General features: G+C 50.6%; 1 protein-coding gene across 6 annotated transcripts in view; it reads left to right on the forward strand.

Annotated features, from left to right (window-relative positions):
• The window catches only part of ATP8A2 (ATPase phospholipid transporting 8A2), a 516,648-nt gene that overhangs the window by 3,891 nt on the left and 489,843 nt on the right, over positions 1-22,914 (forward strand). For 4 of the 6 annotated variants that reach the window (XM_067016707.1, XM_067016708.1, XM_067016709.1 and 1 more), the window contains exon 1: positions 3,224-3,333. The exons of the other annotated variants lie outside the window; for them this stretch is intronic. In XM_067016707.1, the coding sequence (XP_066872808.1) occupies positions 3,258-3,333 (76 nt within the window). In that variant the 5' untranslated portion in view covers positions 3,224-3,257. Of the gene's footprint in view, positions 1-3,223; positions 3,334-22,914 lie in introns of those variants that run through there. 6 annotated transcript variants of the gene reach the window in all.

A 22,914-nucleotide genomic window follows, 5' to 3' on the forward strand; every position in this document is an offset into this window, starting at 1 on the left:
AAATATGATATTGAGACACTTTAAGAAGCTTTGCTGGGGCTTCCCTGGTGGCGCAGTGGTTAAGAATCCGCCTGCCAATGCAGGGGACATGGGTTCGAGCCCTGGTCCGGGAAGATCCCACATGCCGCGGAGCAACTAAGCCCGTGTGCCACTTGTGAGCCTGCGCTCTAGAGCCCGCGAGACACAACTACTGAAGCCCATGCTCCTAGAGCCGGTGCGCCGCAACAAGAGAAGCCTCTGCAATGAGAAGCCCGTGCACCGCAACGAAGAGTAGCCCCCGCTCGCCACAACTAGAGAAAGCTCGCGCACAGCAACAAAGACCCAGCTCAGCCAAAAATAAATAAATAAATTTATTTAAAAAAAAAAAAAAGAAGCTTTGCTCTTTTAAGCTGACACTCATTCATCTACACACAGCATGTTCCAAGCACTTTTTTTTTTTTTTTTTTTTTTTTTTTTTTTTTTTTTGTGGTACGCGGGCCTCTCACTGCTGTGGCCTCTCCCGCCGCGGAGCACAGGCTCCGGACGCGCAGGCTCAGCGGCCATGGCTCACGGGCCCAGCCGCTCCGCGGCACGTGGGATCTTCCCGGACCGGGGCACGAACCCGTGTCCCCTGCATCGGCAGGCGGATTCTCAACCACTGCGCCACCAGGGAAACCCTCCAAGCACATTTGATGACAAACAGCAGAAATGGTGCAGGGATTTGTATTAATCGGTAATATTTTGGTTGCAAGTGATACAAACGTAGCTGGTTTCAGGAGTGGCTTGGGGGGAAGTTTAGTTCCCCGCCCCCGTTAATCTCCATGATCCTCCCCCCAAAATCTACACTGTGAGTAATGCAGCCTTTGGCACACTTCAAGCTATGTTCCCTAACCCTTTCCTCCCTAAATCCTTCCTATGTAGAACTTTTGCACAACTACCTGAAGTGCATAAAAAAGGAATTTATTCAATCACATGAAGTCCATTGAGTGGCCTGGGCTTCAGGAAAAGCTGAACCGATCAGGTCAAACAATATTATCAGAGGGACTTCCCTGGCAGTTAAGACTCTCTGCTCCCAATGCAGGGGGCCCGGGGTTTGATCCCTGCTTGGGGAGCTAAGATCCTGTAGGCTGCATGGCACACCCCCCAGAAAAAACCCCAATGTTATCAGAAGTGCCTCTTAGAAATGCTGGCTAGACAGGGTCTCTCCCAATGGTGCCAAGATGGCTGCTGGAAACCCCCAACTCATGTCCTCCTTATAACTTCCTACAGCCCCTCTGTCCTCAAGTGTCTCTCTGTAAAGCTCTCTGGCTTCCCTGCTGGGATCACCCTTTCCCCTGGAGGTAAAGCCCGGTTTCCAGGGAGACTTATTCTGGTTGGCCAGCACGCCTCTGATAAATGGAATATTTATAAATGGAATATTCCCTGCCGTCTCAGTAAACAAAGGATGTCACAGTCATCAGCGATTGCAGCCCTCCAGCGTGAGCCGGTGAGCCCTGAGGAAACTCGGGGCTGGAAAGAATACCTGCCGTCTAGCCGCCATCCGACTGCAGCGACTCCCTAGGTGAGCCCTGAGGAAACTCAGGATGTGAAAACACAGGATACTGGCCCCAGAGAGCCGAGGTGCACACCAACGGAATGATGTCGGTGAGCCCAGACTCGAGCGTCTTTCTGTACATAGAAAAGCGCTAAATTCCTTAACTGGAGATGTCTGGTTTTCCTTAATTAACAAAAATCTTTTGATGTTCCCGACTACCTGCCCTTTTGTTGCAGAACTTCCATATAACCTGGCTCCCCCCTCGCCCCCTCGGAGGGGTTTCTCAGAGCTATCTGAACGCTGTCTCCCGGGCTGCAGTCCTCATTTTGCCCCAAATAAAACTTAGGTCGCAACTTTCACGTTGTGCATTTTTTTTTTTTTTTTTTTTTTTTTTTTGCGGTACGCGGGCCTCTCACTGCTGTGGCCTCTCCCGTGGCGGAGCACAGGCTCCGGACGCGCAGGCTCAGCGGCCACGGCTCACGGGCCCAGCCGGCTCCGCGGCACGTGGCATCTTCCCGGACCGGAGCACGAACCCGCGTCCCCCGTGTCGGCAGGCGGACTCTCAACCACTGCGCCACCAGGGAAGCCCGGCCCCTGATGTTTAACTTGTGTTCAGTGAAGCTTCACGATCACATCGGTAAAGGCAGGGCCAGGCTCTTACTTAAATTGTTTTTGTGTGTGTTCACTCTGAGGTCAGAATTTTATCAGATATTAAAAAGATGCAGCTTTTTTTTCTTTTCTTTTCTTTGTGGAATGGTGCCCAGCAGGACCAAGCAGAGTTTCAAAATTAACATGAAAGTAAAAACAAGTAGATCAAGTGACCTTGGACCAGTCACCTCACCTCTCAACGATTCTGTTTCTATGGAAGGTGTGTGTGTGTGTGTGTGTGTGTGTGTGTGCGCGCGCGCGCGCGCTAAGTGATGCCCAGAATTTCTTACAGCTTCAACACGCCACTAGCTAGAGGTGTAGGGAGGCTGCAGGGCTGGCGTGAGGAGTCCAGAGACCCAGGACTTTCCTGAGTTTCAGCCCACATGTCAGGCACCTTAGAAATACCTGTTCGCAGAGGTCCTACCGTACTGGACATGGAAGGACAAACTGCGGCGGTTTAAAAAGGAAAGTAGGCGGGCTTCCCTGGTGGCGCAGTGGTTGAGAGTCCGCCTGCCGATGCAGGGGACGCGGGTTCGTGCCCCGGTCCGGGAGGATCCCACGTGCCGCGGAGCGGCTGGGCCCGTGAGCCGTGGCCGCTGCGCCTGCGCGTCCGGAGCCTGTGCTCCGCAGCGGGAGAGGCCGCGACAGTGAGAGGCCCGCGTACCGCAAAAAAAAAAAAAAAAGAAAAGAAAAAAGAAGAAAGTAGGAGTCCCGAACGACTGCCACCCGCGCCCCCGGAGAAGTGGCAGGCGGGGCAACCAGGTAGCAGACGGGCACAGAGAGAAACGGCCCCTGAGGGGCGCCCGGCTCCTGGGCGAGCCGCTGAAACACCGATGCCGCCTCCCGCGTGCCTTCTCCGCACCTGAAGGCGCCTCGGCCTGCGCCACGTTCCAGAGGCTTCCCCGGAGGCCGGGCCCCCCCTCCGCCCGCCCGCGCCCGGAGCCCGCAGCCCCGGCGCCGCCGCACTGGCCGCTGCAGCTGCGCGGACGACGCAGCCCCGCGCAGGAGGCCGCCCGCTCCCGGCCCGGCGCGCCCCCCATGGCCCTCGGGCCGCCGGCCCCGCGCCCAGCCCCGCGCAGCGCACGCGGGGGCCGCGATGCCCAACGGCCCCGGCCGCGGCCAGACTCTTAGGATGTCCCTGCCCCGGAGGTCGCGGACCCGCGCGTCCGTAGGTGAGAGCCGGGGAGGAGGGACGGTCCGGGGGGGGGCGAGGCGGGGGGAGACGGCGGGGGGAGGGGAGACGGTCCGGGGGGGCGGGGCGGGGGGAGACGGCGGGGGGAGGGGAGACGGTCCGGGGGGGCGGGTCAGGACCCAGCGCCCCGCCCCCCGTCCTCCCCACGCGCCCCCGCCGGGGCCGGGCGCCGCGACACCTGGGAGGCCTGGGCTGGGGGTGGGGACACGGTCAGAGCGCGGGCGCCGGGCAGGTGCGCGTGAGGGCGGCTGCCCCCCGCCCCCCGCGCCCGCTGTCGTCCCCCCGCCGCCGGTGCCCGTCCCCACCGCGGTGGGTTCGGGGCGGTTTGCGCACCAGCCTCTCGCCCCTGCCGCCTCGCCGCGCGTTCTGCTGCAGAACTGGGGGCTGGGGCGGCGGGGCGCCCCGGCTTTGTGACTCCCTGGGGCCCCGGGGCCGCGCGCAGCGACGCTCCAGCCGGTGACCCTCCCCCCTCCCTGGGGACGCCCGAGCTGGGCCTCGGAGGCCGGTCCTTTTCGGGCCACACGCCCGGTGCCCCCAGGGCGGCGACCCGTCCGCTCGCATCCTTAGGCGCCGTGTTGCATTCGTTATGTAGCATGTTTAGGGACCCCAGCCTTGTTGAGCTGGATGTCACGTGACTGTGATACGTGATGGGCGGTCGACACCCTTAGGGAATGAGAGATGGAAAGGGAGCTTCAAAATGATTAGGTTTCATGCGGTTTCAGGACTCTTGGCAAGTTTGTAGGTCCATCTCTGGTACAAGGAAGGTACAGGGTTTTTTTTGTTGTTGTTGTTTTGTTTTTTTTTGCGGTACGCGGGCCTCTCACTGCCGCGGCCTCTCGCGTTGCGGAGCACAGGCTCCGGACGCGCAGGCCCAGTGGCCATGGCTCACGGGCCCAGCTGCTCCGCGGCATGTGGCATCTTCCCGGACCGGTGCACGAACCCATGTCCCCTGCATTGGCAGGCGGACTCTTAACCACTGCGCCACCAGGGAAGCCCAAGGTACAGAGTTTGCGGTTTGGAGCTGGGGTCGCTTGGAATCATGGGTTTTGTTTGCTCGCTCGGAGAAAATAGGCCTATAAAAATAAGTGACTTTCCTATTCCTGTAGTTGAATAATGTGAGAGGAAAACAACTTACCAGACAGTTTAGACCAGTGTTTTGTAAACCTGAGTGATGCAAGGGCGCCTTCAGAGACATTTGCGGAGCGTTGCAGGGTCAGAGGCTCCCAGGGCTGACGCGCTCAGGCTGGACCCGCTGCAGGGAGCCCGGCCGTGGGGCGGGCGTCATCCAGGTGCCAGATGGTGCCCGCGTCGGTGCCAAGGTGCGCGTGAGGGCACAGCCGCCCTGTGTTAGGAGGTACAGCCCGCAGCATTTGCTGTGGGGTCTCAGAGCGCAGACGCAAAGATGGCTCGGGGGGTTTTGGTCCGAGAAACTGGAAGGATGTACCCCTTACTGAGACGGGGAGAGCTGCAGGAAGAGAAGCGTTCTCTTTTTGGCGGGGGTGGTGGTCAGGAATTTGGTTTTGAACGTGTGAAGTGCCTACCTTAGAGTGGAGTCAGGCCGGTGTCCAGACCAGAGAAGGACGTTCACGATTGCCCAGGGGCCCAGCAGGACGGGTGTGTAAGCACGGCTCACACGGGCCCCACGCTTGGAAGAGTCTCGAGTTTGCCTTCGTGCTCTGCGCTTGCTGTGTTGGGGGGTCTTACTGATTTTCGAACAGGGGGCCTGCGTTTTCATTTGCCCCTGGGCCCTGCCGTTTACGTGATGTGTATCCACGTGGCCAGAAAGAGAGGGGTCCTTGTGCAGAGCCCCGGGCACTCCAGCATTTCGAGGTCAGGGAGATGAGGGCAACAGCAGGGGGGCTGTGAGCATGGCCAGTGAGCTCGGAGGGGACCCGAGGGGCCGTGTCCAGGAAGCCGCCGTGTCCAGCTGGGCCTAGCGTTACCGAGTGCTCAGGACAGGTGAGACTTGAGAACCGCCCGTTTCTTCAGCAGTGGGGAGGGGAGGACGTCGGTGACCTTGAAGGGAGCTGATTTTGTGTAATCACGGGGAAGCATATCTGTAAGAGCAGCTTCAAGAGAGACTACGAGGACAGGTATTGGAAACAGCATGGCCGGAAAACTCTTTTGCGTGAATTTTGCAACGGGGGGCGCGCGGCGCGGAGCACAGTGAAGGGTCCCTGAAGGAGGCTATGAGTTCTAGAAGGCTGTTTTAAGGCTAATGCTACTGTTGTCCAGCTGCTGGCGTGAACGTCAGAGGCAGGGCATTACAGGGAGGAGGAAGGGCCGGAAGCTGAGATCCACGGCGGAGAGCAGCAGCATCGGGGCGGCGCAGTGCGGGCAGGTCCCGAGGGGGAGGGGGAGGGGGAGGGGCTTCGTGACGGGGAGGCTGTGAGTTCCGGGCGGCAGGGAGGAAGGTTTTGAGAGACACACGGTGGTCTCTTTGGGGTACTTACACCTTGTGTGAGGAGGCGGCCGACCTGGACAGTGTAGGCTTCCCGGGGGGGCAGGCATTTGAACTTGGGTAAAGGGCCTGCTGGGATCAGTTTGGACGACCAAGACGGCAGATGGAAGTTGGGGGGGAACTGTGAGGGCTGCGAGGGAGGGTCCCGAGCTCTGAGGCCTCTTCTTTCCACTCGACAGAGTGGGGAAGCCCGGACAGGGCCATCAGCAGGACCAGCGCTCAGAGCTGAGGGCACGTCGCCCAGCCTGCAGAGGTGGCTTGGCTCTTTCCAATTCAGCCCTGTACTCCTCCACGGGTAATTTCTAAAAGAGCCTTTTCTGAAAACAAAACAAAAACATCCTGTTAGGATTTTGGTAAATGTGCATATTCAATTTGTAGATTAATCTGGAGAGAAGAGACATCTTAAAAATGTTGAGCCTTCTTAACCATGAATGTGGTATCTCTCAGCATTTCTGTTATGTCTCCTTTTATGTCTTTTTTTTTTTTTGTGGTACGCGGGCCTCTCACTGTTGTGGCCTCTCCCGTTGCGGAGCACGGGCTCCGGACGCGCAGGCCCAGCGGCCATGGCTCACGGGCTTAGTTGCTCCGCGGCACGTGGGATCTTCCCAGACCGGGGCACGAACCTGCGTCCCCTGCATCGGCAGGCGGACTCTCAACCACTGCGCCACCAGGGAAGCCCTCCTTTTATGTCTTTTGTTAAAATGTTGCGATTTTCTCCATGAGGTGTCTATGCATTTTAAAAGTCTTACTCCAAGATACTTCTATTACTGAGATGAATGGGATTATTCAAAAATTACATTTAACAAAGAGTATTTACTCTTGGCTGCATTGGGTCTTCGTTGCTGCGTGCGGGCTTTCTCTAGTTGCGGCGAGCGGGAGGTACTCTTCGTTGCGGTGCGCGGGCTTCTCATTGCAGTGGCTTCTCTTGTTGTGGAGCATGGGCTCGAGGCACACGAGCTTTAGTAGTTGTGGCTTGTGGGCTCTAGACTGCAGGCTCAGTAGTTGTGGCGCACGGGCTGAGTCGCCCTGTGGCATGTGGGATCTTCCCGGACTAGAGATTGAACCCGTGTCCCCTGCATTGGCAGGTGGATTCTTAACGACTACACCACCAGGGAAGTCTGCAAAATTACATTTTTAATTGGTGTTGCTGCTGCCTAGAAGAGCTTTTGGGGTTTTATATTGATTGTATACCCAACAACCTAGTGAACAGTCGTATGAATTTTGATAGTTATGGATTCTCTAAATATTTCAAGTGCAGACATTCTCATTATCTGCAAATAATAATTTCATTTCTTCCTTTATAATTGTTATAACCCTTATGTTTCTTATCCGATTATATTTGCTAGTACTGCCAATAAAAGTTTACCAGAAGTGCCGTTTTTGCTTTGCTCTTAGGACATTAAGGGGAATGCTGCCAGAATTTCATGCTTCTAGAGTACGATATTTGCTCTGAGAAGTTGGTAGTTGTATTACACTAGGGAGGTACTCTTGTATTCCTACCCATTACTCAGTTCATTAAGGGCAGAGGCTGATTTCTTGTGTAGATTTATTGTGTACCTTGAAGATAATCATAAGGGACCAGGAAGACAGTAAAGATTCCTGGTGGCTGTGGAGCGTGTCTTCCTTTCGTCTCTGGATCTTTGTGTTCATTAAACGTGAATCATGGCACACCTGTCAGAATGGCTGTAACGAAAAATGGTGACATCACCAAATCCCGGCCAGGGTGCAGAGAAACTGGATCCCTCATACGTTATTGCTGGGCTGGTAAAATGGTCCAGCCACTCAGGAAAAAAGGTTGGCAGTTTCTTAACAAAGCTGAACCTGCAGTGACCATTTGACACAGCAGTTGTACTCTTGGGCCTTTATTCCAGGGAAACAGGAACTTATCTTCACACAAAAACTTGTACATCAACATTCACAGCAGCTCTATTCCTAATAACAAGAAACTAGATGTCCTTCAGTGGCTGGATGATTGAACAAAAACTGGTGTATCCACAGCACGGAACACTGCTCGGCAATTAGCAGGAACCAAGTACAGCAACTTGGGTGGAGCTCCAGAGAACTGTGCCGAGAGAAAAAAGTCCAACCACAAAAGGTTATATACTGCCTGACCGCATTTATATAACATTCATGCGATGACAACAGTATAGAAATGGAGAGCAGATTAGTGCTTGCCAGGGGTGAAGGAGGACGCAGGGGTGGGAAGGATGCGAGGGCAACGTGAGGATCTTTGTGCTGATGGGGATGTTCTGTGTCTTGACTTCCTCCATATCAGCGTCCTGGTTGTGATGTTGTCCTGTAGCTTTGCAAGATGGTGCTGTTGTGGGAAACTGGGTAAAGGATACACAAAAAGTTCAGCGTCCTTTCTTACAACTGCATGTGCATCTGAAATGATCTCAAAATAGAAAGTTTAATATTCAAAAGTAAAAGCACAGTCATTTTTCATCAAATAAACTAGTTAACTGTTATGTTTCAGGTCTTGTAGTGTGCTCCAATTGCAGACATATGAGTTATGTCATTGTAATTTCATTGATAGGATGTTCCCTCAGGGCCATGAAGTTGTAGACCACCTATTCTAGAACACCGCTGAGCCTCTGTGTTGGATGGATGTGTTGGATGGATGTCACTCTGTCTGGACATCTCTTCTGCCCTTCAAAGGTGGTTTTAATTTTAATTTTAATTTTTTATTTTTTTGCGGTACGCGGGCCTCCCACTGTCGTGGCCTCTCCAGTTGCGGAGCACAGGCTCCGGACGCGCAGGCGCAGCGGCCGTGGCTCACGGGCCCAGCCGCTCCGCAGCACGTGGGATCTTCCCGGACTGGGGCACGAACCCGCGTCCCCTGCATCGGCAGGCGGACTCCCAACCATTGCGCCACCAGGGAAGCCCTAATTTTTAATTTTAATTTTGTTTTGTTTTAAAAAGCGTTCCTACATGGACCTAGTTTTTCCCCTAACAATCTGACCCAAGTTTCAAGGGAAGAATGAGGAGAATTGGGGCAGCTGAAAGGGCAAAGAGCTCAAAGGGCTGGAAGTGATCTCAGAGTTTATCCCCTCGTTTCACAGCAGAGAAAAACAATCCAGTTGTGTCTTGTTTGCTGGTCAACTTCCGGCAGGACCAGGTAATTCCCCAATCCAGGGTTCTTTCCACCATTTCCAGCCTGCCTAGTTCAATATCAGACCTGCATTCACAGAACAAATTCATTCATTCTATATTCTTTTCTGGTCCTCAAGTGGAAATAAAGAACTGGGTCTAATTTCTTCCATTTTCTGTACTATCTATCCCATGGGTACTCAATAAGTAAAGATTTGACCGAGCTTTTTCGTGGATTATTTTTGGACTTGATCTAAGGGTCTAGATTATGTTTGGGAGATTCTTAGAGCTCGTGTGTATATGGGGTTTAAAACATCAGGCTCTCAGGTTAGAGAGAAGTGGATTTAAATTTTGACACCGTCATTTGCTACGTGTATGACATTAAAAAGCCTCCTCTACTTCTGTTACCGATGAGGATGAAAATAAATTTTGTAGTTCACGGGATGGTTGTGGTTAGCGAGTAATGTGTATAAACGTGTGCGCATTCTTACTGGACCCGTTAAGAGGGCTTTATGATACGGTCGAGCTCGTATCGGCAACGTGTCTGATCTTCCTTACGCGGCCTGTCATCAGCTAAGGTCAACTCCTCCACCTGGATACTCACCCTGCAAACAGCAGAATTGGCAAAAACTTCAGCTGTCACTATTTTCCCGGAGTCTCCGTCGTATGATGGGGGCCTAACTAGGAGCAGACTGCGCAGTCATCACTGGAGAATTTGTGTTCTCTTTGTGTCATTGTCGGGTGTATGTGATTACCCAGCTAGCGCTCTGATTACGGATAGAGTTTCCATCCTCTGATGTCTCTGAAGGTTGTCACCTTCTGTTAGAAGCAGTCCTGCCTCCAAGGCCATTTTTGATCCTGAAGGGGTCAATAAGCACCTCAGTTGATGGCTTCCGTTACTTCATCATTCACTGATTTTACTTTTACAGTGCATGTTTTATCTTAAACCCTCATCTGACCGAGGTGCCAGCTAGGGAAATTAAAATTATTCTCGAAATAATTAAGATTAATTTAAAAAATAAAGTTAAAGTTAAGTTAGAATTATTCTCTAAAAACTTTTCAAACATTTATGGGAGGATTTGTACAGAGCGCCTTTAAAGATGGGTCTGTTCCTTTCCTCCCTGAATCTTGACATTGACTAAATATAACCTCTGGTCAATACCACACTGCATACAAGGTATTATTTACATCCATTTAGGTGGTAAAAGTGCTTAGAGCAAATGTTAACAACCATTAAGAAAGGCTAAAGGGCGCTTCCCTGGTGGCACGGTGGTTGGGAGTCCGCCTGCCGATGCAGGGGACGCGGGTTCGAGCCCCGTCCCGGGAGGATCCCACGTGCCGCGGAGCGGCTGGGCCCGTGAGCCATGGCCGCTGAGCCTGCGCGTCCGGAGCCTGTGCTCCGCAACGGGAGAGGCCACAGCGGTGAGAGGCCCGCGTACCGCAAAAAAAAAAAAAAAAAAGGCTAAAAATAAGAGTGATCTCATACTCGTGCCCTGGGAGTTTCTCCCCTTCATCAAGGGGCAAACACAGTAGCAGGACCTTGGAGAGAGCCCTCGCCCGGACGTGAGGATGGTTGGCTGCAGCTGCAGGTGCCCTGACAGCGCACAGGGGCACAGTCCCACGGGCACAGCTGCCTGGGCCTGCCCGCTAGCTGTGTTCTCCAGGCTGCATGTGCTGTTCATTTATCAGCGGTGCTCGTGGAGGGCTCACTGTGTCAGAAGTGTGCATGCGTGTGTGTGGTTTCTGTGTGCAGGTCTCTTGCTCTGACAGTTCATCTCTTACCTTACTGCCTCTCTGTAAGAATCAAAATCTGATGTATCATCAAATTTCACCCTGAAAAGCAATCTAATCCTGATTAACTTTGATCTAGAGGTTTTACATTTGCAAGGACGTTTTCCAGCCTCTTGTAATCTCATGCCAAATAATTAGCAAATGGCACATTTCCCACATTTTAAATTTTATTTTTATTTTTTGCGGTACGCGGGCCTCTCACTGCCGCGGCCTCTCCCGTTGTGGAGCACAGGCTCCGGACGCGCAGGCGCAGCGGCCATGGCTCACGGGCCCAGCCGATCCGCGGCACATGGGATCCTCCCGGACCGGGGCACGAACCCGCGTCCCCTGCATCGGCAGGCGGACTCTCAACCACTGCGCCACCAGGGAAGCCCACATTTCCCACATTTTGATGGAGCGTTTGGGAGCCCCTTTTCCCTTTTCTGTCTCTGCGTTAGCCGTCAGTGGCACTGAGGATCCCAGGGTTACTGCACTATTTTAAGCTCGTCACGGAGACTGATCATACGGGGAACTAGGTCGAGCAAACAGCACGTGGAGTCAACACTCTTCTGTTGTGACGTTTGAAATCTCATTCCAGACCCTAAGTACAAAGACGCTTGCTTTTCCCCCAGCTTAGATGGCACCTTCATACCAGGGAGACGTTCATTCATATTCAGAGGGAAAAACAGCTCACTGCCGGGTGATTTATTCAGGTCAGGGCGCTGCAGGATCAGGCCTCTTATCAACTATTTTTAGCCTCATCATGATTATCCTTGTTTAAGACTCTTCTCCATTTCCTTTTTATTTTCTGTATTCTAATGCACTGAGGAAACATGACTTTGGTTTTAAAGCTACAGAATTTTAAAAAAAATTTTAATAGAAGTATAGTTGATTTACAATGTTGTGTTAAGTTTGCTCTACAGCAAAGTGATTCAGTTATACATACATATATTCTTTTTCAGATTCTTTTCCATTATGGTTTATCACAAGATATTGAATATAGTTCCCTGTGCTATGCAGTAGGACCTTGTTGTTTATCCATTCTCTCTATATATATACTAGTTTGCATCTGCTAATCCCAAACTCCCAATCCTTCCTTCCCCCACCCCGTCCCGCGTAGCAACCACAGGTCTGCTCCTTATGTCTGTGAGTCTGTTTCTGTTTCACAGGTAGGTTCATTTGTGTCATATTTTACATTCCACATATAAGCGGTATCATATGATATTTCTCTTTCTCTTTCTGACTTACTTGGTATGATCATCTCTAGGTCCATCCATGTTGCTGCAGATGGCATTACTTCATTCTTTATTATGGCTGCGTATATATATATGTACCACATCTTCTTTATCCATTCATCTGTCGATGGACGTTTAGGTTGTCCATCTTTAAACCCCCAGAGATGTAGTTTCTATATATCTAGCAAACAAACTGCATGATCTTCTGTCCTCTGGAATCTCAGGGGGCTCACTCAGCAGTGGAGTGTAGCCTGACCAAATTGCTAGAAGTGTACGATCGTGCGGTTTCTATTGTGTCCCCTGCCCTACCTGTCCCTTCCCCAAAGTACCTGAACTGTTCATTTTTACTGGTTCAAATAACAAATAGATGCTCTGGGTCCATTCTGCGCTCGTGTTCACGTGGACCCTTCCTGATGCTTGGAGATGAGTTACTCGGCTCTGCTTCTGAGTTAGGGTTCAGGCCCTTTTTTCAGGAGGGGAAACACCGGCGTGGGCAGGTGACTGAGAAGGGCCTCCCGTGAGAGTGAATCGGGCTGGATGGAAACACAGGGGATCGGTGAACGTTGCGAACAAAGCGCACGGGGTTAGGGGCTGTTGCAATATCCCAGGTGGGAAATCATGGTGGCGTGAACCAGGGCAACATCAGAGATGAAAAGGGAGGGTGACTGTGGAAACCTGAGCCGGAGAGCTGGAGACCAGGCAGGTGAGAGGCGCGGGAGGAGCTTTCTGATAGTGGGCAAGTAAAAGTTGTGTTTCCATCTTGCTGGTCTGATATTTGTCCTTCAGGGAGCTCAGGATATCTGCACAGAGTCAGATGTTATCAAAGCTGAAGGCATCCCTCTAGGTCTGTGCCGTCCAGTGTGGGGCCTCCGGGCTCACAGGGCTGCTGGGCCCAAAAATGTGAGTCAGAAGCAAGCGTCTTATAAGCAGAAAGTACACGCTGGATTTTGAAGACTTATTACGAAAATGGAATGTAAAACATTCATTAATAATAGTTTATGCGTGTTATATATTGAAATAACATTTTGGCTATGTCAGGTTTAATAAAAAATATATCATTAAAATGGTTTTCCGTGTTTCTTTTTTTAGTGTGGCTACCGGAAAATTTCAGATTGCATACGTTTAAATGTTGCATTCTATTTCTGTTGGACAACACGATGATAGATCATCTTGTCCAAACAGTTTTGATCGACTGTTCATGAAATTACAGACTTTCAGGAATAAAATCATCCAGCAGTCCATACCCGCGTTTCCAGGTGAGGGAAGCAAGGCTGGGAAGGGTGAAGCCAGGACCCGCTGGGGCTCCAGGGGTGCTGATGGAGACCACGGCCTGTGTCTTCAGGCTCTGGCTGTGTTCCTGTCAGGGTTGTTTTGTCTTCCTCTTACACTGAGGGAAAATCTCCCCTGGGAGCAAGCTACGATCCACCTAGAATTAATTTGGAAAACGAACTGGGTCATAATACTGCAAAGTCCTACTGTATTTCTTTGAACCTAATGTCTCATAAAACCTAGCTGCTTGAGAGTCTTCTCTGTCAGATATTATCCGTTGATCTTTGCAGGGAGGATCTTCAGACATTATAGACTTGCGATTTATGGTTGAATGAACTTCTGACCACGCGCTCCTCTGTCCGGGGAAAGCAGCCGGCACATCAGCCTCCTTCACAACCAGTGGCCTTGTCTTCCAGAGGCCAGTCATTAATTGGCGTTGAGTTGGGTTTTTTTTTTTTTTTTTTTAAGCAACACATTTTTAAAATGTTTCCCTCTTAGTGTCTATTTTCTCCGTAACGTATTACTCTCTTCAGTGAGTGTCCCAGAAAAATGGAAGAAGTAGATACGACAGAAAAAAAATCCAAGTAGGTAATGTTCAAACACCATCAGGCTGTTAGTGGTACTGAGTCTTGTTGAGAAAACAAGGTAAGTTTTATCACTGGGGGATGAAGTGAGACTTTTTAGGTCGTTCATGACTTTGAGTTTTTAGGACTTTCTCCTGAACTACATTGATGAAACTCTGGGCTGTGATCGTATGTACAGTGCCGGTAACCAAGATGATGCCTGTGTTGTTATTGGTGGTCTGATAAGTGGCATCAGTGGTGTGTGGATATTTGGCTTTAGGGATATGATTCGACTCAGTCGCTAAGTCTGTATAATGAAGAGCTGTGTGGTCTGCAGTCTGTGCTTTCAGTAGAGATCTGCGCTTTAGGGGCGTGTCTGTGGATTATGGCAAGATGCTCAGGGTGGGAGGGGTATATTCTGTGCTTCTAAGTCCCTCATCCAGGCTCTTCTGTGCAGGATGGTGTGTCGACAGGACACACCAGGATAACGCCAGCAGTGCTATACGGAGGCCAGGGAGGTGCCATCTGGGGTGTGATGACGTGTGTGTGAACTCTGAAGTTAGTGCTGCAGTGTCACATGGTGAGGAATCTGTAGTGACATGCATCACTGCCCGCTGTGGTCCGCTAACTCATTCCCCTCCACCCCCTCCAGCCCCTGCCAACCACTGATCTTTTTTACGGTCTCCATAGTTTTGCCTTTTCCAGAATATTCTTTTGTTGGAATAATACAGAATGTAGCCTTTTCAGATTGGCTTCTTTTGCTTAGCGATATGCATTTAAGGTTCTTTTCATGGCTTATAGCTCACTTCCTTCCTTCTTTCTTTCCTTCCTTCCTCCCCCCGCTTCCCCTCCTCCCGCTTCCCCTCACCCCGCCACACAGCGTGACTTGCAGGATCTTAGTTCCCCCACGAGGGATCGAACCCACGCCCCCTACAGTGGAAGCGCAGAGTCTTAACCACTGGACTGCCTGGGGAGTCGCTCCTTCTTTCTTTCTTTTCAATAAATTTATTTATTTTTGTCTGCGTTGGGTCTTCGTTGCTGTGCGCGGGCTTTCTCTAGTTGTGACGAGCGGGGGCTACTCTTCGTTGCGGTGTGCGGGCTTCTCACTGCGGTGGCTTCTCTTGTTGCGGAGCATGGGCTCTAGGCGCGCGGGCTTCACTAGTTGTAGCACGCGGGCTCAGTGGTTGTGGCTCGCGGGCTGTAGAGCGCAGGCTCAGTGGTTGTGGAACACGGGCTGAGTTGCTCCGCGGTGTGTGGGATCTCCCCGGACCGGGGCTCAAACCCGTGTCCCCTGCATCGGCAGGCGGACTCTCAACCACTGCGCCACCGGGGAAGCCCCCTCCTTCTTTCTTTAAAAATCCCTGAACAATGTTCTGTTGTCTAGATGTCCCACAGTTTATTTACCCATTCACCTACGAGAGGTTGATTCCAAGTTTCAGCAATTGTGAATAAAGCTGCTCTAAACATCTGTGTGCACGTCTTTGTGGAGACAGACCTGCTTTTAGGTGTGACCCTGATGCGTCCTAGCTGGGTGTCCTTGGGGAAGTGACCTACTCTTCAGGGCCACTCTCCTCACCTGTCAAATGTAGTGATAGTCCTCCTTACCTCAGTGACTACTGAGCGCACTCCACACTGCCTGAAACTTAGGGCTACGTACGACCTATTATCAAATTAATAAGTAAAACAATGACACGAACATGGTAGCATAATTACTTCAAGAACAATATACTAGGACTATAGGGCCCTGACCCTCCAACATTTTATTTTGTCCCTAGCTAGATTGTTAACTTCTCTTCATATAATACAAACTCTGTCTGTGTGAATACAGATGTCTTTGGAAAGTCAAATCACAGTCTGAGTGGGCTTAATTTTTAAAAAACTTTTTATTGAAATAGAGTTGACTTACAGCGTTCTGTTAGTTTCAGGGGTACAGTAAAGTGATTCAGTTATATATATATATATATATATTCTTTTCTATGTATGTGTGTGTGTGTGTGTATTCCTTTTTAGAGTGTTTCCATGATAGGTTATTACAAGACTTTGAGTAGGGTTCCCTGTGCTCTACAGTAGGTCCTTGTCGGTTATCTATTTTATATATAGTAGTGTGTGTGCGTTAATCCCAAACTCCTAATTTATCCCTCCTCCCCGCCTTTCCCCTTGGATAACCATAAACAAACCATAAATTTGTTTTCTATGTCTGTGGGTCTACTTCTGTTTTGTAAATAATTTCATTTGTGTCATTTTTTTTTTTTTTTTTTTTTTGCGGTACGCGGGCCTCTTGCTGTTGTGGCCTCTCCCGCTGCGGAGCACAGGCTCCGGACGCGCAGGCGCAGCGGCCACGGCTCACGGGCCCAGCCGCTCTGTGGCACGTGGGATCCTCCCGGACCGGGGCACGAACCCGTGTCCCCTGCATCGGCAGGCGGACTCTCAACCACTGCGCCACCAGGGAAGCCCTGTGTCATTTTTCTAGGTTCCACATATAAGTCATATCACATGATACTTGTCTTTCTTTGTCTGACTTACTTCACTTAGTATCTTAGTAATCTTCAGTTGCAAAGAATAATGGCATTATTTCATTCCTTTTAATGGCTGAGCATTATTTCATTCTTTTTGATGGCTGAGTAATTTTGCTTTGTGTATATACTCTGCATCTTCTTTTTCCATTTTTCTATTGATGTACATGTAGTGGGCTTACTTTTTAAAGAGCGTTACAGAATTCTGCTCACATCAGCAAATGCACGGGAGAATTGCTCTCTTCCTGTGAAACAACACTGGTTTCCTACGTGATGATGGTACTTTGGTAAATTTAGGAGAATCCATGATATAAGGCTGCAGGAAGGGGTGGGTCTAGTGCAAAAAGGCGTATTCATGCCTCTTTATCATACTCAACCTTGGGTTGAAGAAGTACCCCAGATATCGTCACTTAGCTGTTTTTTAACTCAAATCAACAAGTGTTTATTGAACATGTCTCATCTATAATGGGTGAAGCAGTGACCTGGCTACCTAGTTGTGGATAAAGGTTGCACAGTACTACACAATCCGTTTCCAAGGAATTGGCCATCCGGGTGGGGAGATAAGAGCTGGCTATGTAAAGAGGAAATGATAAAAAATAAAGAGTACTCATGTCAATCGTAGAAGAGATGCCCACAAGGCATAATTCGTTGCTGAATGACTTACGTGGGTGACAGAGGAACGCCAGAGGCAAGAAGGGTCATGGGTAGCTTTTAAGAGGAGGATTTGAGTTAGGTCTTTTTTTTTTTTTTTTTTGGCTTCTTAAAAAGTCAGGGTTATTAGGGAGAATTTACATACAGTGAAATTCTCCCTTTTTAGGTGTAGAGCATGACTCGATGATTTTGACAGATGTACTGAGTCGTGTACAGTCCTGACATAGAACGTTGTCCTCACCTGGAAGTTCTCCCACGTCCCATCATAGCCAATCCCCTCCCCTCTCCTACCCTGACAGCCCCAGATCAGACTTCTGTCCCTGCGGTTTTGCCTCTTCCAGAATATTGGGCCAACGGAATCCTATGTGGGCAGCCTTTTCTTTAAATACATTTATTTATGTTATTTGTTTATTTTTGGCTGCGTTGAGTCTTTGTTGCTGCGCGCGGGCTTTCTCTAGTTGCGGCGAGCGGGGGCTACTCTTTGTTGCGGTGCGCGGGCTTCTCATTGCAGCGGCTTCTCTTGTTGCGGAGCACGGGCTCTAGGCGCATGGGCTTCAGTAGTTGTGGCTCGTGGGCTCAGTAGTTGTGGCTCGAGGTCTCTAGAGCGCAGGCTCAGTAGTTGTGGCGCACGGGCTTAGTTGCTCCACGGCATGTGGGATCTTCCCGGATCAGGGATCGAACCCGCACCCCCTGCATTGGCAGGAGGATTCTTAACGACTGTGCCACTAGGGAAGCCTGTGGGCAGTCTTTTGTGTCCGGCTTCCTTCACGTACTGCCTTTGTGGTTCACTCCTGTCTGTGGTTTCATCCCCGTGTATCACTGACAAGTATTTTCTTGCATGGATGTACCACAATCTGTTTATCCGTTTACCTGGTTATCCTCAGTTATGTCTCAAAGGCTGTATAGATCTAGATGGAGGTGGTGGTGGGAGGGGACAGGGCAATTTGGAGGTAAAGCGACATGAGATAGAATAGAATGAGTTTCTGAGGTATATCCTGCCTCTGGGCAGAACCAGTAACAGAGAGGAAGGCTCTTGAATGTGAGGATTTGTCTGCATTTTTATTATTGATAAATTATTGATAAATCCAGCTCAAGCATTTTCTCCCTCTTGTACTCCAACCAGCCGTAATTGTCCCCTACCTGAACTCCTATTATTCTGTCTATTCTTTGCCCATCCAGCCATTCTTCCATCAATTATTTACGTATTCTAAAGCACATGAAAAGATATTCATCGTTGCTAATTATTAGAGAAATGCAATCAAAACCACAATGAGGTATCACCTCACACCAGTCAGAATGGCCATCATTTAAAAGTCTACAAACAACAAATGCTGGAGAGGGTGTGGAGGAAAGGGAACCTTCCTGCGCTGTTGGTGGGAATGTAGATTGGTGCAGCCACTATGGAGAACAGTATGGAGGTTCCTCAGAAAAGTAAAAATAGAGCTGCCATATGATCCAGCAATCCCACTCCTGGATATAAATCCAGACAAAACTATAATTCAAAAAGACACATGCACCCCTATGTTCATAGCAGTGCTGTTTACAATAGCCAAGACATGGGAACAACCTAAATGTCCATCAACAGATGAGTGGATAAAAATGTGGTACATGTATATACAAAGGAATAGTACTCAGCCATAAAAAGAAGGAAATCACGCCATTTGCAGCAACATGGGTGGACCTAGAGATGATCATACTAAGTGAAGTCAGTCAGAAAGAGAAAGACAAATATCATATGACATCACTTATATGTGGAATCTAAAATATGACACAAATGAACCTATCTATGAAACAGAAACAGAGTCATGGACACAGAGAACAGGCTGGTGGTTGCCCAGGGGGAGGGGGAGGGGAGAGGGATGGAGGGGGAGGTTGGGGTGAGCAGATGCAAACTTTTATATATAGGATGGATAAGCAACAAGGTCCTCCTGTATAGCACAGAGAACTACATTCAATATCCTATGATAAACCAAAAATGAAAAGAATATATATATAAAAAAGAACATATATATATGTGTGTAACTGAATCACTTTTCTGTACAGCAGAAATTAACGCAACATTGCAAATCAACTACACTTCAGCTTAAAAAACTCTTTAGTTATTCTGTTTATTCATCATTCAGCAGCATTTGTTGAAGGCCTCCAAAGTGCCAGGCACTGAGCTATAATCGGGTTAAACAAACTAAAAATCATAATCCCTGACCCCTGGAAGTTCTTAGTCTAGTGAAGGCCGTAGCAGGAAAGTCAGTTAACAAAACGCTATCCTAGAAGGATTTTTGTTTGTTTGTTTGTTTTTGTGGAACACGGGCCTCTCACTGTTGTGGCCTCTCCCGTTGTGGAGCACAGGCTCCGGACGCACAGGCTCAGCGGCCATGGCTCACGGGCCCAGCCGCTCCGCGGCACGTGGGATCTTCCCGGACCGGGGCACGAACCCGCGTCCCCTGCGTCGGCAGGCGGACTCCCAACCACTGCGCCACCAGGGAAGCCCTAGAAGGATTTAAATTACTTAACTCTCTTTGTGGGTGCTTGAAGGCAGGAGGCTCACCTTGCCTCTCTTTCAGTGCATTCAATACCTTAGGCATTAAACAAGTGTGAAAGATAATTTAAGTTGAAGCCCTTTGGGTTAGTTTTGCTCTTTGGGAAAGAAAAGAAACCTACTTGCATGGATGTGGACGTTCTTGCCCTTGCAGGGTGCTGTGCAGAAGGTGTCTTGGCCGTGGTGGGCGCCCTGAGGCAGCCTGTGTTCGGGGGTGCAGAGCTCAGGCGAGACCGCGGTGGGAAGCAGGGACTTTTTCCTCAGTACCTGTTCGTGGTTGAGAACGCGGTTTGAAAAATGCCAACAAGCAACCGTCTACCATAAAGCACAATATATAAGTACATGGATTTAAAAGTAAAGCTATCAAGGGCTTCCCTGGTGGCTCAGTGGTTGGGAATCTGCCTGCCGATGCAGGGGACATGGGCTCAGGCCTTGGTCAGGGAAGATCCCACGTGCCGCGGAGCAACTGAGCCCGTGAGCCACAACTACTGAGCCTGCGCTTCCGGAGCCTGTGTTCTGCAACGGGAGAGGCCACCGCGGTGAGAGGCCCGCGTACCGCAAAAAAAATAAAAAATAAAAAGAATAAAAAAATAAAGCTATCACATTCCGTTGCACGGTGGAGTAGCCAGCATGTCCCTGGTTCCACTTTTTTAGTGCTGAGTCCACACAACACGAGGTGTAGTCCGGCTCAGGCCCCCATCTGGGGAACAGAAACTCTGGCCGGCTGGCGCCGTGGCTTCGCCGTGGAGTCTGGGGTGTGGTGCTGGGGGCTGGACAGTGGCCGCCACCGCGTAGAGTGAGGAGAGGAGGGAGATCTGTACAGATTTAGGTCGCATACGATGTGATACATTTTATTGAAAGGGCGGGTAAGGTTAAGAGGTGACAGTCTGAGCGCACGTAGGTTCTGTTACGGCTCCGCGATGGGTCTTTTATTATTTAGTGTCTCTTTCTTATTATCACGTCCTCAGCTGTCATTAATTGTTGACTTTTATTCAATTCACTGAACAACTGCCACTCTGGGTTTGTACAAAGATGAATCGATTAGGCACACAGTGCCGCCCAGCTGGGGAACGAGACGGGGTTCCCTACCTGCTCTGAGACGCCGATTCTCTCCGTAAAATTTGAATATGTTGGGCTTCCCTGGTGGCGCAGGGGTCGGGAGTCCACCCGCCGATGCAGAGGACGCGGGTTCGCGCCCCGGTCCGGGAGGATCCCACGTGCCGCGGAGCGGCTGGGCCCGTGAGCCGTGGCCGCTGAGCCTGCGCGTCCGGAGCCTGTGCTCCGCAGCGGGAGGGGCCGCAGCGGTGAGAGGCCCGCGTACCACAAAAAAAAAAAAAAAAAAAAATTGAATATGTTCTTGCCCTTCCAGTATTAGCAGAGTCGTGAGGATAAAATGAAAAGTACGCAGAAGCCCTTTAAAATGGTTCAGTATTACACAAACGAAAGGGATCGTTGTTCTTTTTACTGAAAGTGTTTAAACCGGCATCTGCAGGTTACTGGCACGATGCTGTCATAGAAGCGGCGTTTTCTCCCAGGCTTTGCCTCACCGGCGCAGGTGCTTGTGTCCGTCGGGTTACAAAACGAATCTGGAAAAAAAGGCTGGCAGCAATATTATTATTGTTACTATTTTTAATAAATTTATTTACTTTGGGTAGCGCACAGAAGCGAGGGCCCTCCCCAGTTGCGGCGAGCGGGGGCCACTCCTCATCGCGGGCCCCTCACTGTGGCGGCCTCTCCCGTTGCAGAGCACAGGCTCCGGACGCGCAGGCCCAGTAGTTGTGGCGCACGGGCTCAGTTGCTCCGCGGCACGTGGGATCCTCCCCGACCAAGGCCCGAGCCCATGTCCCCCGCATCGGCAGGCGGACCCCCAACCACTGCGCCACCAGGGAAGCCCTGGCAGCAATATTATTAATAAACGCTTGCTCAGGCTGTAATAGGAGGCTTTTGTTTCCTTTAAGAGGCAGCCAAAAGCTTTTTTCTCCCCAAATAACCATTTTTCGTCCCTATTCTTCTGCTTCAAGCTGTTCTTCTTTTTAGCAATGAATACACTTTAGGCCAGATTGTGAGTGACAAAGACAAGTGCTTTTTGGTTCAGCGGGTAAAGGCAGCGGACATGTGTGAGAGCCGGGTAATCAGCCACGAGCAGGCGTCGTGGCCGCGGGCCTCTGTGTGTTGGGGGATGTGTCCCTCTGAGCGGGTGAAAGGGCAGGATTGATTGAAAGCACCCTTTACAGATAGCTGTCTTCCCTGTTGGTTTGCCGGGCTGCTGGCTTCTGGGTCTGCCTCAAAACAAGCGGAGGACTTGTCTCTGCTTGTCTCATTCTTTCTCTGCCTTTCAGTAGAGGGTGGCTGCGTCTGGCTGGGTGCCAATTCAAGAATCTAGCGGAGATAGGGTCCTCTGAATTTTAAGTTCCTCATACCCACCTAGAGGGGCTTCCTTGGTAGAATGGTTCTTGTTCCATGAAACAGTCCATCTTGGTTAGTAGCACTGAGCTGGAGGAGACCGGTGCCGGAGAGAATGTGGAAGAAACATCGCTAGGCAGAATTCAGGTTGAGCTGTATGGGTTATAGAGTCTACCTCCACTTTTGCCAGGAGCTCTCTGGGTGACCTTGAGTCAGTTTTCAACTCTTCTGCATCCAGATGTTTTCTTTCCAGGCTAGCTTTCTCTAGAGCGAGGTAGAGACTTCCCTCTGTCTGTGTGGCCACCATGTTTTCCCAGAACCCAACAGGAGCACATGGTCTTGAAATATATTTTTCTAACATGTACTTATTTTTTAAGTATATGTTAGAAAATGCCTCAAATCGCCCACTGATTTGAGGCATTTCCTAGCTAGTTGCAGCCATGACACTTTGAAGGTTAGGGGCTTAGAGGAGTAGAGACCTTGAAGTTGAGAGTATCCAAGAAAATCCCACATCTGTGATTCTATGACCTGCACGAAAGTTATGAGTTCACTTTATTTATCACAGATGATAAATCTAGAAGCACAAGGGAGGGAGGGGCCACTCGTCTGTGTTCTCGTCCATCCACTGGGACGCTCGTTGATGACTTGCAGGCCCTGAAGATGCGCCGGGGGGGCTGGGGGGGTCCAGATGAGCCGACAGGCTGGTTCAGAGTGAGGTGTAGGTGCCTCGGTGGGCGGGGGGGCGGAGGGGAGCCCGGGGGCGGGGCACCCAGACGTGGCGGCCAGAGGAGGCTCCACGTAAGACTGAGTCGTGTGAAGGAGGGTGTGGGTGACACGAGAGTTCAGGGCACGGGAAGCAGCCTGAGCAGAGCCCTGGAAGGAGAGCCTGCGGGATGGGGGGTGCCAGGCGTGTCCTGTCTGGGGAGTGGGAAAGCCCAGCCCCCTTAGACAACTTGAACTTCATCTGCAAGGTGGTGGAAGATCCTTTGAAGGGCTTTGAGGTCCCACAGTGGGATTTGCTCTAGAGAGTTTTGACTCTGGGGAAAGGCTCAGAGAGGAAAGGGGTGATG

Source organism: Kogia breviceps, chromosome 16 (genome assembly GCF_026419965.1).
Source record: "Kogia breviceps isolate mKogBre1 chromosome 16, mKogBre1 haplotype 1, whole genome shotgun sequence".
In the NCBI taxonomy this organism is placed as follows: domain Eukaryota; kingdom Metazoa; phylum Chordata; class Mammalia; order Artiodactyla; family Physeteridae; genus Kogia; species Kogia breviceps.